This window comes from Psammomys obesus, unplaced genomic scaffold, assembly GCF_907164565.1.
Source record: "Psammomys obesus unplaced genomic scaffold, mPsaObe1.curated_primary_1811, whole genome shotgun sequence".
NCBI classification, from domain to species: domain Eukaryota; kingdom Metazoa; phylum Chordata; class Mammalia; order Rodentia; family Muridae; genus Psammomys; species Psammomys obesus.
Window position 1 is genome coordinate 10,269,148 of NW_026596100.1, and position 14,933 is coordinate 10,284,080.

Genomic DNA, 14,933 nt, shown 5'->3' on the forward strand with positions numbered 1-14,933 from the left:
AGAATTACTGTAGAAATTTGTAAACAGGAATTAACCTGAAGCAATTTCTGTAATAGTAATAAAGCAAGTAAGTAGTGATCTACGATGCTCATTCTCTAAAATTTTCACCACGAAATCAAAACTGGATGTGCTGCATAATCAAACTCTAACTGGGCATCTCTCTTTTCACCTTTTCCTGTTTCTATAACCAAACACACCAGGTGTCAGTTGAAATTCTTCTATATATAGATACTGATAATAGACTACAGTGATACAAAGATTGAACAAACTGTTAGGGATACATTCTATTAGATAGAGAACTCAGGAATCAAAGACCTGCTCTCTAAGGCAAAAAAGTGTTTACCAACATAGGAAACAGGTGTGGTGGTCTATATGTTAGCATACAGGGGATTCAGCCTTCAGGGTCTAGCAATTGCTCATGCCTCTGACAGCACACACCTGGCACAGCTGTCTCTCATTGTTCCAGCTTCTCTCTGTCCCCACATATTCTCTCTCTGTCTCTCTCTCTGCCCTCATGTCTCAATCACTATCTCTATCCCATCTTCTCCAGGTCCTCATTCCTCTCCCTTCCCCCAGCAAACCTCCTTCATACCAGATCTGTTGGGCAGTGTAATTTCTCCGGTGGTTACACCTTGTAATGGGCTTGCAATGGTGGCCCCCTCACCACATTATATACCAGAGCATTATGGCTGCCTGATATTTCAACTCTCCAAAAGTAGAGTCAGGAGGAATAGCTCACAGCCTGCCTCAGTTACATAATGAATTGGAGATCAGCCTGGGCTATAGTTCACAGCCTGGGAATAGTTCACAGTCTGCCTCAGTTATATAATGAATTGGAGATTTGGAGATCATATATGCAACCCTATGTTAGAAAATATAAGCAAAAAAATAAAAATAAAATAAACCACCAACCAGACCAGGAAATACAGGGAAAAGCAAGATTCCATAAACAAAAAGAAATGAAAAAAAAGAGAGAATTGATACTGCTGAAGCCAAAGTACAAATTGTTGTGTCCACAGCTAACAAAAAGAGGAAAAAATACATGAAAGGAGACAAAGGTATTTAATTTACAAACTGTCCTCTTTACAGATATCTCAGAGTGGTGCAATTAAAAGTGAGGCTATTCTTTTCTACTCCCCATCTTTTTCTTTTCTCTTGTTCCTATCTAGTCATTTTGTTTTGTGACCTAATTAGTAGCCAGGGCTCTCTATGTGACTTTTAGTTTGCCATCGCTTAAAGCCTGATGGGCTTAGCCATGGTCATTATTTTAGAGTCAAACAACAATGGGTAGTGACTGATTGATTGGTTGATTGATCAACTGATTTATTTATGGGTTGAAATGCACAAATGGGATATAGGTAGTAGAAACAAAAAGAAAAGTAGTTAGCACGAATGTTGCACGTTTGCAAAACTGTTTAAGAAAACTTCAACTAAGCAGTCATGTTAGGCCACAGAAGAGAGCTTTGCAGCCAGTCTTGAAGATACCTGATAAAACAGGATCGGATGAATGGGGAGGAGGTCCCCCCTATCAGTTAACTTGGAAACGGGCACGGTGGAGATGAGGGAGGGAGGGAGGAACTGGGAGGGAATGAGGGATCGGGACACGGCTGGGATACAGAGTTAATAAAATGTAACTGATAAGAAAAAAATAAAATTAAAAAAAATACTCATTAAAAAAAGTGAGGCTATGAAAAGGAGTATAAAAGACATAGAAAGAGGGATGTATCAGGTGAAATCAGGCATGTGGAGGGTGGCATGGCCATAGACAAATGGGACATTTTAGTGCAAAAGCTCTTGGATGCCATGTCCATATTATTCCTACTATTACAGGGTTAGATACACCTTCCTGTCTTCTCAGATTCTTTGCTTTCCTAATCCTTCAAATGCTCCTGCTCTACGAAATAAAACCAGAACCGGCATTTAAGCAAAATTGGACGGTTTATTCTTGAATACACAGTTAGTAATCCAAAACTTCTTGCCTGTAGGAAGCACAGTTTAGAGTAATCACTGTAGAAATCAGGATTATTACTCACATGTGCCTATTTTCTTCAGTGGAAGGAACTGAATGATGCCTGGTCTCCTGGAATGCAGAGTGAAGTGGTCAAACAACCTGGTGATTCTTTGTCATTCTATTAGGAGCCAGGCTCCACTGGAATCCCCCAATATCCTGAGCATTGTTTAGACTGTAATCCTATATTTTGTTTCTCAGTGACCAGAATCCATCCATCCTTATTAAAGAGGTTCTATGTACTTTGCATCTCCTATCAATAGAATCTATCCATATGCCTATTACAAATCCTTCTCTAGGCCCCTGACCTCAGCCAATGGAACTCCTTCTTATTGTAAAGGTCACAGGTGCTTTGCTATTTGCTAAGGATCCTGTTTCTATGTTGCTATGCCTAAAGCTTTGTTGTGCTAACTGTCACATGGAAATCTTTTTCCAAAGCTTTATTGTGTTTAAATGTAAAAGAATAAACCACAAGATCAGACTCTGGAAATTTTCACCCAGTGCCTCCAGAGATGGTACTGACAGGAGTTGTTTCATTCTTCACTGTTGGTATAATGTTTTTTTTTAATGTATACACCTTACCCTTGTTCATTCAAATGCTGATTTCTACCCCCGCCCCCACACACACACTCTAGGTTTCAATCGGATATTGCATTGTGATACTAATCCTAAGCATCCTGTCTCAACTTGGTGTAAACTTTCAAATAAAGTAACTAGACACAATGTTGAGCTGGGAGGAGCCAAAGAACAGGAAAGATGGGAGGAGCTAGAGGGCAGGAAATGAGTGGGAGGAAAAAGGGCAGGAGGAGAGCTTGGAGACCGAGCTGGAGGAGAGATCTTGGAGGAAGTGGAGCATGAACCAGACCTAAGATTTCACAAAAAGCAAGTATAATGTGGGAAATCTAAATGTTAGGAAACTATTAGGGCTTGGAGGTTTAGGATGGAGTAACTATTGCCCAGCACTGTTTTCTAGGTTAACTAAATAAAACCAGTCTCTGTGTGGTAATTTGGGTATATAGCTGTTTAGGACTAACAGCAGCATTACTAAAAGATAATTATTAGTAAATATTAATCACTGCTTACAACACTTCACCTCGTCAGGATCATCTCCCTACAGACCAAAAGATCCCTAACACCTGCCTGTACAATTATGACCATTAACAGTAACCAAATATTTCTCTGTAAAGGTCGAGTGATGATCCTTTGGAGATCCTCCTAGTAAACCGGGTCAGAGGGCAGAGCTGAAGTGGGCACATGTTAATTATACACAAATACTTCAGTGCACACAACAGTTAGTGTTGACAATACATGCCTTTTCAAATGGTCTCTGTCTCCAGAATATGATTGCAGAGCCCTTTTCTCCAACACTGGGCTTGATCTACAACTTATTACCACAATCATCAAAAACCTCTACTGGATAGTTGATTTCTTGAGAAGAAACATAACTTGTTGTCTTTGAAGTCCCAGCAGCCAGAGAATTTGAGAGGGTTAACAGTCACTTAAATTTACCAGGAACAAACTTGCACAGATTCAAAAGTGGCTCATAAAACTTGCTTATTTATACTTTAACATAGTCCCAATTTATCACCATCCTTCAAACACTTTTCTGATAACATCCATATATACAAATGATCAGCAGTAAATACAAGTTGATGCATAAGACAAGGCCTTTCCTATTGTCCATTCTTGAAGTCACTCAGCAGGGTCTAGAGTGGATCATATCAAAGAACACCATATGTTTATCCATTTCCTTGTGTGTCCAAATGATATGAAAACATCCAGAAGCATAGTCCTGGCATTAACAGCTAAAAAATATATAATAGCTTTACTTTTCTGCTATATACAAAATAAAAGTATTGACCAAATGTAGTAGCACTTATGAGAAAGACAAAGTGAAAAGATTGTATTAAAAACATTCTGGGACAGCAAGACAGCTTGGTGAATAAATGTGTTTCCTGTAAAAGCCTGACAACCTGAATCCTATCCCCGGATCCCACTAAAGGAAGACAGAATCAACTCCTCAGATTTACACTGTGAACTCCTCTTGTGGGCCATGGCTATCACACCATCACACCATCACATCACACACACACACACACACACACACACACACACAACACAGGCCACACATTATCATCATCATCATAAACAAAAATGAAATGCTCAAAAACAGCATTATAGTACACAACTATAATCCCAGTACTCGGGAGATGAAAGAAGGAAGATCATGTGGCCAAGAACAGCCTCAGATATATAGGGATTTTGAGGCCAGCCTGAGTGAGCTACATGAGGAAAAAAAAAGTCTAAAAAAAGAAAAGGAAAATTTCAAAAGTATTGATTGTTTAAATTATAAGAGACGTGAGGTAGAATGCAGATCACATTTAAAAAGAAAAATAACCATTATCACCCCCAAAATGCAGTAAATGGTTGTAACTGGCAGAACTGAGCTACCCATTTTATATAGATCTAATCCTTGCAGGTAGATACCATTAGTTTCCATGATCTGCAAATCTGAGCAGAACTTTGAGGGTACCACTTAACTTAGATGTGAAAGTAAGAATAAATTGAAAGGAGGCTAAGTTCCTAACAGGCTATACTAAAATGGAATTTAACTGGGAAAACAGAAAAGAAAACAACACAGTAAGATTAACACAAAATAAGCCATTACTATACTAGAACTGTTCAGAACTGACCCTTTCTACAGAATGATAAACTTCTTCACCCTCCTCTATAGAATACTAGGGGATGTGTATCTGAACGTCTTTATAGACTAGCAGGCTAGACTCCAGCTTTCTTCTGCCCTGCTACATTATCTTTATTGTAAAAAGAGAGGATATTTATTTTTCCTCAAGCATTTAATTCCTGAGCTGAAAGACAAAAAAGTATGCAAACAAAACACACTGAAAAGCTGCATGCCTGCAGTACAGATGCAGGGACCTCTGTCCTGTGATGGCTTTATATCCTTCTTGCTTAAATCTGCATTGATCTCTACATGCTCCTCAGTTTTCTTGCCCTTGATTTCTTGGTATCTCAAGATTCTAGTAAATTCCCTCACTTAGCCAGCTCTTTCTTTTCTTTTCCTTCTCTCTCTTTTTTAAAATATTTTTTTTTATTTTTAAATAATTTTATACATTCACTTGTATCCCAACCGTAGCCCTCTCCCTCTTTCCCTCCCAAACCTCCCCTCCCTCTCTTATATCCTCCCTGCCCCCTTCCCAGTCCACTGATGGGGGGGGGTCCTCATCCTCTTCCGTCTGGCTCTAGCTCATCTGGTATCTTCAGGATGGCTGCAATGTCCTTATCTGTGGCCTAGCAAGGCTGCTCCTCCCTCAGGGGGGAGGGAAAGCTCATGAGTTCATGTCAGAAACAATTCCTGTCCCTCTTACTAGGGAACCCACTTGGATAATGAGCTACCATGGGCTATGTCTGAGCAGGGGTTGTAGGTTATATCCATGCATAGTCCTTGGTTGGATAAACAGTCTCATAGAAGACCCCTGTGCTTAAATATATTTGGACCTTTTGGGGCTCCCTGTCCCATCTAGGATATACTAATTCCTCCTTCCTTCATATGATTCCCTACACTCTGCCAAAGGCTTGGTTATTGGTCTCAGCATCTGCTTTGATACACTGCTAGGTAGAGTCTTTCAGGTGCCTTCTTTGGTTGGCTACCGTTTAGTTACTTGTTTTCTCCTATTTCCAATGTCCATCCCCTTTGTCTTTCTAGATGAGGATTGATCATCTTACCCCTGGAACTCTTTCTTGTTTATCTTCTTTAGGTGTACATATTTTAGTATGTTTATGCTATCTTATAGGTCTATATAAGTGAGGATATACCATGTGTGTCTTTCTGCTTCTGGGATACCTCACTCAGGATGATTTTTTCTAGATCCCACCATTTGCCTGCAAAATTCATGATTTCCTTGTTTTTAATTGCTGAGTAGTATTCCATTGTGTAAAAGTACCACAATTTCTGTATCCATTCCTCCGTTGATGGACATCTGGGTTGTTTCCAGGTTCTGGCTATTACGAATAAAGCTGCTACAAACATGGTTGAGCTTTTCTTTCCTTACCTTCCTTCCTTTCTTTCTTTCTCTTTCTTTTTTTCTTTTTCTTCATGTTTCATAGAGAGAGAAGAGTGACAGAAGGTATTTCTGTTATAAAGCTCAACGAAATAATTACTATTGTCCCTACAGAGTATTTACATTCTCTGCTCAGGCCTACTTACTTTACTAAATATCTGGATGGAAGCATTGTCCTCCTTGATATAGGAAAAGTGTAAAATGGCCACTCCTCTCTGGTTTTTCTTACTCTTCCCCAATAGTTTCATTGCATAGTGATGACTGACAGCCTACACTGTCTCACCACTAACACCACCACCACTGTCATATCTTGACATCTAAAATAGGCCATATGGCATATTTAACACTATTACTTCACAATATGCATAAACATTTAGTAAAGTTTCATGTCTCAAAAAAAAAAATACAATTCCTTGAGAAGTAACATTTGTTATATGTATTTCAAAGCAGTTTCACAACTCTTTATACAATATATTCAACATGTATTTCTTCTTTGAGTAAGTGATGACAAACCAGAGCACAAATGACACTATCAAAAGATATCTAAAAAATTCTCATCTTATGCATTGCTAGTTCTTATCACAAGGTCTACTACTGACAGGTACTTAGAAATAGTTACTAAATTGATGGCAGTGACTAATTAATATTTAAAAATATGCAGGCTTTCTATCTTTATTAGTGTCTAAATTGAATTTCTATCAATGACATAGCTTTATAACTGGTAGGGAAATTCATTAAGAAATTCATATTCTTAAGAAAGCAGATAGGGAGCTGGACATTTTTTTTACAGTATTTTTTCTGACTGATGACTACATCTTAAAATTTTGATTTTGTTCTACCATTACAAGTTTCTAACTTATTTACTATCATCTTTTTTGTTATACCTCAACATTTTTTAATTTTTAATTATTATTTATTACAATTTATTCACTTTGTATCCCAGCTGTGGCCCCCTCCTTCATCTCCTCCCAATCCTACTCTCCTTCCCTCTTCTCCTCCTATGGCCTTCCGGAACATCTGAAGCACACAGTTTTAATTCCAGCACTCAGGAGACAGAGACAGGTTTACCTCCAAGTTTAAGGCTATCTTGTTCTACACAGCAAGTACTGGGCCAGATGGATTACATAGACTCTATTTCAAAAAAATAAATTAATAAATAAAAATAACAATAAAAAAGAAATAAAGAAAAAAGAAAGGAAGGAAAACATGCAGACAAACAAGACAATGTCTAGCAGTAGCAGTTGCTTTGAAATACAACCATTCTGATGCTCTCTAGCAAATAAAGAAAATCTTTGAAGGATGGGATGTAGTTGACATAGCAAACTAAATTACTTTCAGCTTAGCACAGAAATGAATATCAATAAACACTAGGTTGTCTTATTTTTCAATTTGTAGAGTAATGTCCACTAAAAATCACATTTTACCCATAAACATTACCCACATCATTTTTTTCCACAAATTAACTGGCTACTGTAATGTACACATCACTTTAAATAAGGAATTTCTGTTAAAAGACCACAGTCACTGGATTCAACCACAACTTAGAGGTCCTATGTATGTGCTCCAGACAACCCACTCAACTTCGTTCAGCCTCAACTTCCTTTAGAAGAGTATCATCTACTTTGAAGATTTTTGCAAGAATTAAATTAGAAAATGTGTTCACATTATGTGACACTCTGTGCAACTCACATCAATTAGCTATTCATATAGATGAGCTTATGGACATGGCGGGTAAAATATCAAATGTGGTACTTTAGTTACAAAATAAGAGTCTTTGAAGAAAGCTTCATTTTATACTTTAGATTACAGGTTCCAGTTACAATTGACAGTAATTAATGCAATGTAGTTTCTGTATGCTAAGTATTAACAGGACCAGACATAATTGTTATAATTCTATTTTTTATTTGCTGTACAATAATTGTATGTACACATGGTCCCTGTCATCCAAAGAAGCCAAGATGGGAAGGTGGAAAAGGACCACTAGAAAGGACGAACATAATGAGTAGGAAGCCCACACTTTACTGCTCCTTTGCTGCAATTTTTATGTTAGTGTTTGATAAATGTTCTTGTGCTCATCCAGGCTCTAAATGCCATAGAGGCAGTAATGTTGACTTATTTCAGAATGATAATGTGATTGCCCAGTGTAGAGCAGCTGAGTAAATATTGACTGGCTGAATGAAGACAATCAATGCTAAATTTGGTGCTCATTGCTACCATTGCAAAAGCTCTTTATATCTAATTCATTGACTTCTGAGTCTGGGGAAGTCCAGTAACTTCTGAAAGAAAGAAAAGTAGATGCACCAAACTGACTAAAAGTGGCATAGCATTAAAAAAAAAAAAAAAAAGTCTTTATGGCAAGAAAAATTAATCATAAACTTATAATAGAAACTTTTGTATATAATAAATATACACACTTAAAATTGTAGTAACCCTCTATAATTGTTTTCTAGCCTTACACAGTTTAGTATATGAAGAATGTCCTACAGTAAAGAAAGTATAATTGAGATCTTCATATTTCTTCTCTCAGCAAGTAGCAATTACCCTTTAAGTTTCTAATCCTTACAACTTAACTACTCAGCAACTTAAAGAATGAACTAATATTCATTAAGCAACAGTGTGCTCTCTATACACTGTGAACAGTGCTACAAGGTTCAACAATGGGCATATGGTAAATAAAACAGACAAGAAGCATTTTCACAGAGAGGCTGTATTCATTTTATGAAGTCTACTTTACCCCGAGAGTACTCCTGTGATAGATTCAAGTTCCTTTACAGAAAGAATGCCATTGCTTGGAATCATTCTACAGTACCAGTATAAGTTATGTCTATCCAAACACATATGATGCTGAGTTAGATTGAGACAACACATTTCCCAGGTCTCATAGTGTTTGACATAAAATTTTATAATTAAATTACTCAGTTTCACCTCATGTCATCAGTTAAGGAAATGATTCGGGAGTATTCTCCCTTGGCACAAATAAGCAACTCTGGTTCTCTGTCACACGTATTTTGGAAAGGGAGCCAAAATGAGCAACCACTATAATGAGGATGAAAAGCACAATCTGGAAGTAAAGCGTGAGTTCTGGATCTCCTCAATTTAGTCAGCATCAATCAAGTTTCAGATGTACGGCAACCAACTAAATTTAGAACTTGGACTACACCAATGTGTTAGACGCTGCCTGATGTATGCAGTTTTTATCAGTCACAGTTCTGGATTTGGCTGTATCATACAACATGATAACTGAATCAGCCAACAGAATCAGAAAAGGCTGAGTTCTTTTAAGTTATACAGAAATAAATGTAGAAAAGCAAGGGCAGTAAACATTTCTATAGAAGATTACAAATAAGGTGGGACAGAAAGAAAAACAAACAAAAACAAGAAGCATATCAAGAAAATTATCATCATACCTATGTATGGTACGTATGTACCAAGGATAATTTGGTCCTTACAGAAATTACACACAGTGTTAAAAAAAATTGTATATAAAAATTACTTGTCTTTTAAGATTTCTTAACATCAAAAAGTTCACTTTGGTGGTCACAAGTTTTTAATACCTTCTGAACACCGGCTAATTTCCCAATCACAAAGTGGGTGTAGATTTTCCAACCTTTGTAAATCAACCGTTTCTAGCTCAATGATATTGCTTATGTGAGGGCTTTTCAAGTGATTTGAATTCCTTTACAATCTTAAAAGTTATTAAGGGTTTCAGGAGCCTATATATGTGGATTCTAACCAATAGAATATGAAAAAAAATTAAATAATTGATCTAAAATGTTTTTAAAATGTTAACTGTTCATTAAAAATAGTAAAAAGAATGACCGTTTTTTTTTGTTTGTTTATTTGTTTGTTTGTTTTAACATTTGGCCTAAACTGTATATACAAAATAAAAACAGAAAACAAAGGAAAACCAACCAAACAGAAAAACACTAGATTTTCACATTTGCTTCTGCATCAATTATTTGTAATGGTTAATGGATCAAAATCATATCAACTAGGAAAAGAAGGGAGCAATTTAATAATTTTTTCTGATTCATATATATATGACACCAAAACTTGACAAGAGGTATTTTCTTAATATCAGCTTCAGTGTAGAACTTCAAATCTTACCAGTATATATTCTATATTTTATACACTTGTAAGATAATGTATTATTTGGAAAATCGTAAAACTGTAGCTAATTAATATGTCATAAAAACAAATTCTGTAAGATTCTTTGGACTACATAGACATAAATATTGTATTTTTTTAATCAACCACTTAAGACAAGTCATGTTCGTTTTCCATTCACAAAAATTTTTTTAAAAACAAAATTTTGTTTCCATGATTTAAAAATGTGCATTAAATAATGGTAGTGTGCAATCATAGGGAAAGTGTGAAGTAATTTTAAAAACAATAAACCACAAAATACCATCTGCTCTTATTTTATGCAAATGGAAACAATTAACTTTTCCATAGCTGTTTTCTTGGCTGGTCCCTTCTGGTGGGGTCTTGCTCTATTTGACACCTCTCCAGAGATGTAGTACCCAACTCTAATTGAGTATAACTTACTAAGGGTCGATTAAGGGCACCATCAAAGAAATACAACTGGTAAGGAGGAACTTCTAAGTTTAGGAAAAGTAAATCATCCACCAGGACTTTTTGCTATGTTGATGGAACCCCAACTCACAAACTGTGCATTCTAACAGGCAAAAACACTGACAAGTTAGTTACACCAACTGAAGAGCAGTAGCATTGCACAGCAGTGTAATCAAAATTCTAGGGGATGGGGGAGCACTTCCACTTCGGGGTACTTTAAGGCAGAGGGGGCCTCAGAGAGATATGTTGGAGATGGGTTGGTGACTTATAAACGAAAGGCAACAGCTTGTGTCGCCAGCTAGGGTAACACAGGCCATTATGACAGCCAACCAGATGGTTTTACATTCCAGTCCCTGACCGGGAGTAGGAAGGGAGTCAAGCCCAGGTCACAGACATCCTCCCTCTTCAAGGAGCAGGTCACCTGTCAGCCTGCTCTAGGCCGCAGGGAGCCCCATGGAGGCTATGCCTCACCTGACGGTCCTGACCACGAAGTACACCAGCACCGCGCCGCTCACCACCACCAACACAGTCAGGGCCCGCTGGGTCATGGGCTTGTCGCCAGGATTGGGGCTCACAGCCAGGCTGCCACCAAGGGAGCCTTTCTCGGCCTTTCCTCCAAGGCCATCCGCCTCAGACCCCGCCCCGGGGCCGGTACCATTGCGGCTCTCCGTTCCCCGAGGGCCGGCGGCTTCAGCCTGAGCTTGGCCAGGCGGCTGGGCAGCCGTGGGGCCCGGAGGCAGTGGGGACAGCGTGCGCGGCCCGGGCTCGGGAGGCCCGGATCCCGGCGCCGCCCTGGCCGCAGGCGAAAGCACCGCCCCGGACCCGCTCATCGCGGGGAGCAAGAGCAGGACGAGGGCCAGAGCCAGGAGCCGGCAAGGCCCGGAGGAGCCACGCGGGGTCGGCATCGTCCCCACGCCGCCCTCTCAGCACGCCGCAGCCGTCGGGCCGGCCTCCCGGTCCGCAGCGCCGACCATGGGCGCCGGGAACCGGCGAAGGGCCGACTCGCCCGCGCAGAGCAGCCTGAGCAGACTGCGCCGGGCCGCTTCGCCGGTGGTAGCGGATTGCTGGGACAACCGGAAGTTCGTACATCTCCGCAGCCACTGCTGCTACGGACGCCTCCGGTTGCTAATATGTAGGGGCGGGCCGCGCTCAGTGACGTCAGAGGTCCGACCTACGGCGCCGCGCGGCTCTGGGAAACGTGGCGGTCCAACCTCGGCAACGAGCAAACTCTGCGTCAGTTCTTTCCATGTGGGGGAAATATGAGTGATAGGAAACTCGATTAAATTTCCGTGAGGCCAGACTTCAAAAGTGTGTCGAATCAGTAAACACTTTGGTCTCAGTTCCCTCAGCAAGATTACAAACTTTAAAAAGAGCTTTTTCAAAAAACAAAAAACCAAACAGACAAAAAAAAAAAAAAAAAAAAAAAAAAAAAAAAAAAAAAAAAAAAAAAAGAGCTTTGTCTAGCTTTAAGGGTTCTGACTTTGTCAAAGTTTTCCATCAAGGAACACTGAGACAAATCAGACACCTGACTTTTCCTGGAACAGTGGGACAGGGGTTTAATATAAATATGATTAGAAAATTCTAAAATGCTAACCAGTACTCGTACATGCTGTTAGAATTTCTGTTCTTTGTGGAGCTTTCTTTCAGTCTTAATAAACAGATCTTCAAGACTTTCTAAACATCTGTTAAGAGCCAGATGCTTAAGGGTCTAGAACTGTAGTTCTTGTACTGGCAACCATCAGGATCACTCTGAAGACAGCTAAAATCACAACTGAAAACATGCTCTACTGAGCCTTCACGTACAAAGCAAGTTCGAGGCAAGCAGTATGAAGCAAGAAAGCATCGACCAATGAATTCTACTTAGTTCTATAACCATTTTCAACCAAGAGCTAGAGCATTTTTCTTGTGATGCCTAACGAAACTTCATTTCATACTAAGCATCCATCTTGGAGCCCTTTGTCTTTGACTCCAGTCCCAGTAACCCTGACTCAGTGACCCCCACCTAAAAATGTGCAGCCATGACTATCTACTTGTTATGATATATGACTAACTGCTTTTTTTTTTTTTTTTTTTGGCTTCTGCAGCTTGCTTATGCAGATAACTAAAGATTGTTTTGAGTTGCCATAACCACGTAAACTTGCATAAATATTGAAGGTCTTCTTGTGCTTTTGCCTTTAAATAACCATTCCTCATACCCCTCCTTCACTGAATACCTGAGATTCAGCTTTAAGGCTGTTGCCCTGCTAGCAGATAATCAATAAATCTTTTAATTATATTTGAATTGAGTCTTGAATTGAGGCATTTCCCAGGGGTCAAAAATGCCATAACACTCTCTTAACCCACAAGAGAAGAGATCTGTGATTGCTACAAGCCCAATCCTTTATTCCCTTGAGTTGCTGTACTATAATTTGTGCAAATACACTGTTGTTTGCCTTCAGGTCAGTCTGCTGTGATTAGTATAGACACCCTTGTAACACCTTTCTGGATGTTTTAAGTAGGCTGTTGGGTTCACTTTTTGAGCCACTAGGATTCAGTCTTCTTTGTTGTCCCCTATTGTCAAAATGTTGGGCATAGTGGTTTCCTCTCTATTGTCTTTACTTCCCAACTTTTTTTAAAATCTTTTTTACTATTGGAGCTGGAGGAGCTGTAAGAGGATCAAAAGAAAAAACATAGCAACTGTGGTGGTTTGAATAGGTATGCTAGTGAAAAAAAGACCTCCTGCCTTTCTTCATAAAGTACAGATCAGTGAGAATGGCACTATAATCACTAAGTTAAAAATACTGAAATATGTGTCTGAAATGAAAATATAAGATCTATAGAATCACTGAATTATAATAACTAATTTGAGAATACTGAAATATGTGTAAATGAAAGTATAGGATCTATAGAATCTATAGTAATCAGGGACCAAATTGTGTGTCTCTTATCTGAGTTTGATGACTTAACTGATGCAGTTATTCTGCCTTGCAGAATTGTCAGGAAGACATCTCAGTGTTGGCCTACACTGTGGTAAAATGTAATGGAAGTTTTGCTTTCTTTAAAAACTCAATTATGCTATGTAAATATGTTTTAATCCCAATTCTGGTATTTTAGTTGGGCTTCAGTTTGTCCACAGTTGATAAATGTTTTATGCAGGGTGTGGTCATTGCCAGCTGGTAACAGCCTGCCTTGTGCTTCATGGAGAGGAGAATGGTCCAGAGCTCTGAGGAAATAAACATGAGAGCCCAAAGAGAGAAGGTGTGACATGCAGTGTTAGCCTGTGGTGAGTCACAGTTTGGAGTGACCAGAGATGGATAGTGTGGTAGCTTGGAGACAGATGGAGGGAAATGTATCAACACAGTGGCTTGGAGGAGACTGTTTGCTGCTTTTACTGTTGACAGAGAATGGGTATAACTCCCAACTTCAACCCTAAGCAGCTGGAAGAAGTAAAGGGGTCTGTGCCCCCTCTCCTCAACCTTCTCTCTGCTACCTAGGGTTAAAGGGTTGGGTGGAAGGGAGTTAAACACCTAAATTTGCCAAATAAAAAAAGAGTTTAAAAAATGCACGTAAACAGTAAAGCCTGTGTGACATATCCAGTTGTCACAATCCAGCTAACGTTTATGTACAATAAACTGGCTCTTTTGATTTTCCTGTTGGAAGACCCTTATGTATGAGGTCACAATCCACAATGCCCTAATGGCTCTTCCAAACCTGGTACAGAACTCCCTTTTTCAACAGGGTTCTTCTTTCTCTCTACCTGAATTCATCTGGAGAGTGGCACAACCAGCAGCACCCCTGAAGGCATGGCCATGGCCGTAATGCAGGTTCAATGTCCTTTCTCCTGATAAGACCCTGCAGACAAGTATCTGAAATTCCTGGAACGTAAAGCATCCCTGGCATCTCAAGCCCCAGACAATAGTATACACTTACCCTGAGAACTCTTTCCCTTTCCCAAAGAACTATATATAGCCCTGTTCACCTGGAATAAAGTTGAGCAGCCTTGTGAAGTTGGTCCCAGAAAGTTATTTCATCATACTAGTCATACTAGATGGCTGTCTGAACCCCCTTCCATTGTCTCTGATCCCTTTGCCCTCCTGGACTGAGATCTGATGAAGTTGGAGTTGCAGGATGGGTGTCACTCTTCCATTCTTTGTACTCAGGAATTTATCCCAAACATTACATAAATGAGTGAGCTGGTCTTCAATACAGACCTCCAAAGAAATCCAGCATTTAACTAAGAAAAAAAAAGAAAGAAAGAAAGAAAGAAAGAAAGAAAGAAAGAAAGAAAGAAA

General features: G+C 39.2%; 1 protein-coding gene across 2 annotated transcripts in view; it reads right to left on the reverse strand.

The window, feature by feature from the left end:
* The window catches only part of Fam174a (family with sequence similarity 174 member A), a 33,550-nt gene extending 21,810 nt beyond the window's left edge, over window positions 1-11,740 (reverse strand). For both annotated transcript variants that reach the window (XM_055628348.1, XM_055628349.1), the window contains exon 1: window positions 11,134-11,740. In XM_055628348.1, the coding sequence (XP_055484323.1) occupies window positions 11,134-11,567 (434 nt within the window). In that variant the 5' untranslated portion in view covers window positions 11,568-11,740. The remainder of the gene's footprint in view (window positions 1-11,133) is intronic.
* Window positions 11,741-14,933: the final 3,193 nt, after the last annotated feature.